Raw genomic sequence first — 1,889 nt, 5'->3', positions numbered from 1 at the left:
TATATATATATATATATATGTGTGTGTGGGAAAATAAGCCTAAGAATATTTACTTTTGTCCTTATATATATATATATATATACACACATGCGTAATAGATATATATTGTTATATATATGCGCGTATACATATATACATGCATGCAGGCATGCGTGCATACATACATACATACATACATACATACATACATACATGCATACATACATACATGTATATCTATCTGTGTATATTCTTTATCATTTACGCATGCAGTATGGTTGTATCATTGAAGATGGAATCTATTATTACTTGTTTTATTGACAATTCTCTGGAATTTATATAAAGCCTTTGATTAAAGAGACTTTATTTCGTATACTTTCGGAAAAATTATGTCTTAAATTCAATAGATTCCTTAAATAATAAGTAGCGCTTTAGGCGAATCCAGATTTCATCTAAAGAAACACTATGCGACAGTTCTTTGTAATAAAATCACATTCAGCCATTGTTTCTAGGTATTTCTATAAATCTAGTTCAGGTTAGATAAAATCATACTTTCTGAAATTTTAACGTCTAAATTTTTTGCTACTTTGCAATCATGCGATTATGCAAGTGAGATCATTAAATGCAATCAATAACAGATTACCGCCGTGAGGATCGACGACAGTTCTTGATTTCACATTCTCATTACATTACATATAAACATTGTTCGTTAATAAAATTCATGTCACTTTAGTTTACTCTTTCAGTAGAAGTATTTTGTTTCATTAACAAAAGTTACAGCTTTTAATCAGGTACCGGCAGCTGTTAAAGATGGTAATCAATGGGGACACATATCAAACGCTGGTGTGGCTTATTAACTTTCCAATTTTCTTCTGCCCTAGCGAAACACTTCATTCATTGTGATGCACATTGCAGTAATTAGCAATTGACATATTTCTACCTCCTTACATAACACTTTCACAGGGAAATAAAACAAAGAATACCTTCTAATTTTCACAGCAACCCATGCATTTACTTTGTCACACAAAACCTAAGTGCAAGTATTTACAATGGAAATTTGAAAAGCTGTTGTTTTCAGCCAAGCCAGCCAGGCTGAACAGACTTACAATCAAATTGATTTTATTTGCAAAAGCGATAAATCTTAAACTACAAAAACTGTTGTGTTTATATGCGAAGTATGTCATGCATATATGTAAAACTACTTTTAATCTATCATAACAAGTTTTTCAATCTGCTAAGTCCAAGTAAAATATATATTTATTTATACTCACGGTTTCGGCGATAACTCACAGTATTATTGGTGAATTCATTAATGGTTGCTTGGAGCTGTATTCCACCTGGTAAATAATTTAGTTTTGTATAGCGATAGATCTTATGTGAGGTACATTATCAGTATATATATATATATGTTTAATAATTACAAAACCAACCAGGTAGTTTTAAATTGAATAAGTAATATTATACAATGATATTTAGTAAGTATCATCAATGTCTAAAGCATCGTAATTTATGTCAATTTCTATGTCTGCTTTTGTCATGTATATATATAAAGGCAAGATGTTTGAGAGGTGAATATATTTATTTAACCACTTGTCATCCTCAGGCTTACATCTGTTTCGCTGCCTTCTTCATGTAAATAAAAATTTAAGTGCATAATGAATTATGTTTACACGTCTGCGCTACTATGCGTGCTACGCATTATACAATACAATTGTATATTCCCAAATTAATGCAGATAAAGAAAGTTAGCCATCTGATCATCTGAACAACATGGTTACACCGCTGATTCAACTCTAAGTATACATACAAAATAGTTTCTTTATATATAGAATGTATGGAAAACCATAAGTATATATAAATATATATATTTGTATGTATATATATATATATATATATATATATATATATAT

General features: G+C 29.6%; 1 protein-coding gene across 4 annotated transcripts in view; it reads right to left on the bottom strand.

Moving 5' to 3' along the window:
• LOC106872337 (uncharacterized) overlaps nt 1-1,889 on the bottom strand; it is a 127,918-nt gene that overhangs the window by 107,580 nt on the left and 18,449 nt on the right. For 3 of the 4 annotated variants that reach the window (XM_014919283.1, XM_014919284.1, XM_052967218.1), the window contains one exon: nt 1,251-1,316. The exons of the other annotated variant lie outside the window; for it this stretch is intronic. In XM_014919283.1, coding sequence (XP_014774769.1) covers nt 1,251-1,316 — 66 coding nt within the window. Of the gene's footprint in view, nt 1-1,250; nt 1,317-1,889 lie in introns of those variants that run through there. 4 annotated transcript variants of the gene reach the window in all.

The sequence above is a fragment of the Octopus bimaculoides genome, chromosome 4 (genome assembly GCF_001194135.2).
Source record: "Octopus bimaculoides isolate UCB-OBI-ISO-001 chromosome 4, ASM119413v2, whole genome shotgun sequence".
Classification (NCBI taxonomy): Eukaryota; Metazoa; Mollusca; class Cephalopoda; order Octopoda; family Octopodidae; genus Octopus; species Octopus bimaculoides.
Note: the sequence above shows the minus strand (reverse complement) of the source record. Positions and strands in the feature narration are given on the sequence as shown.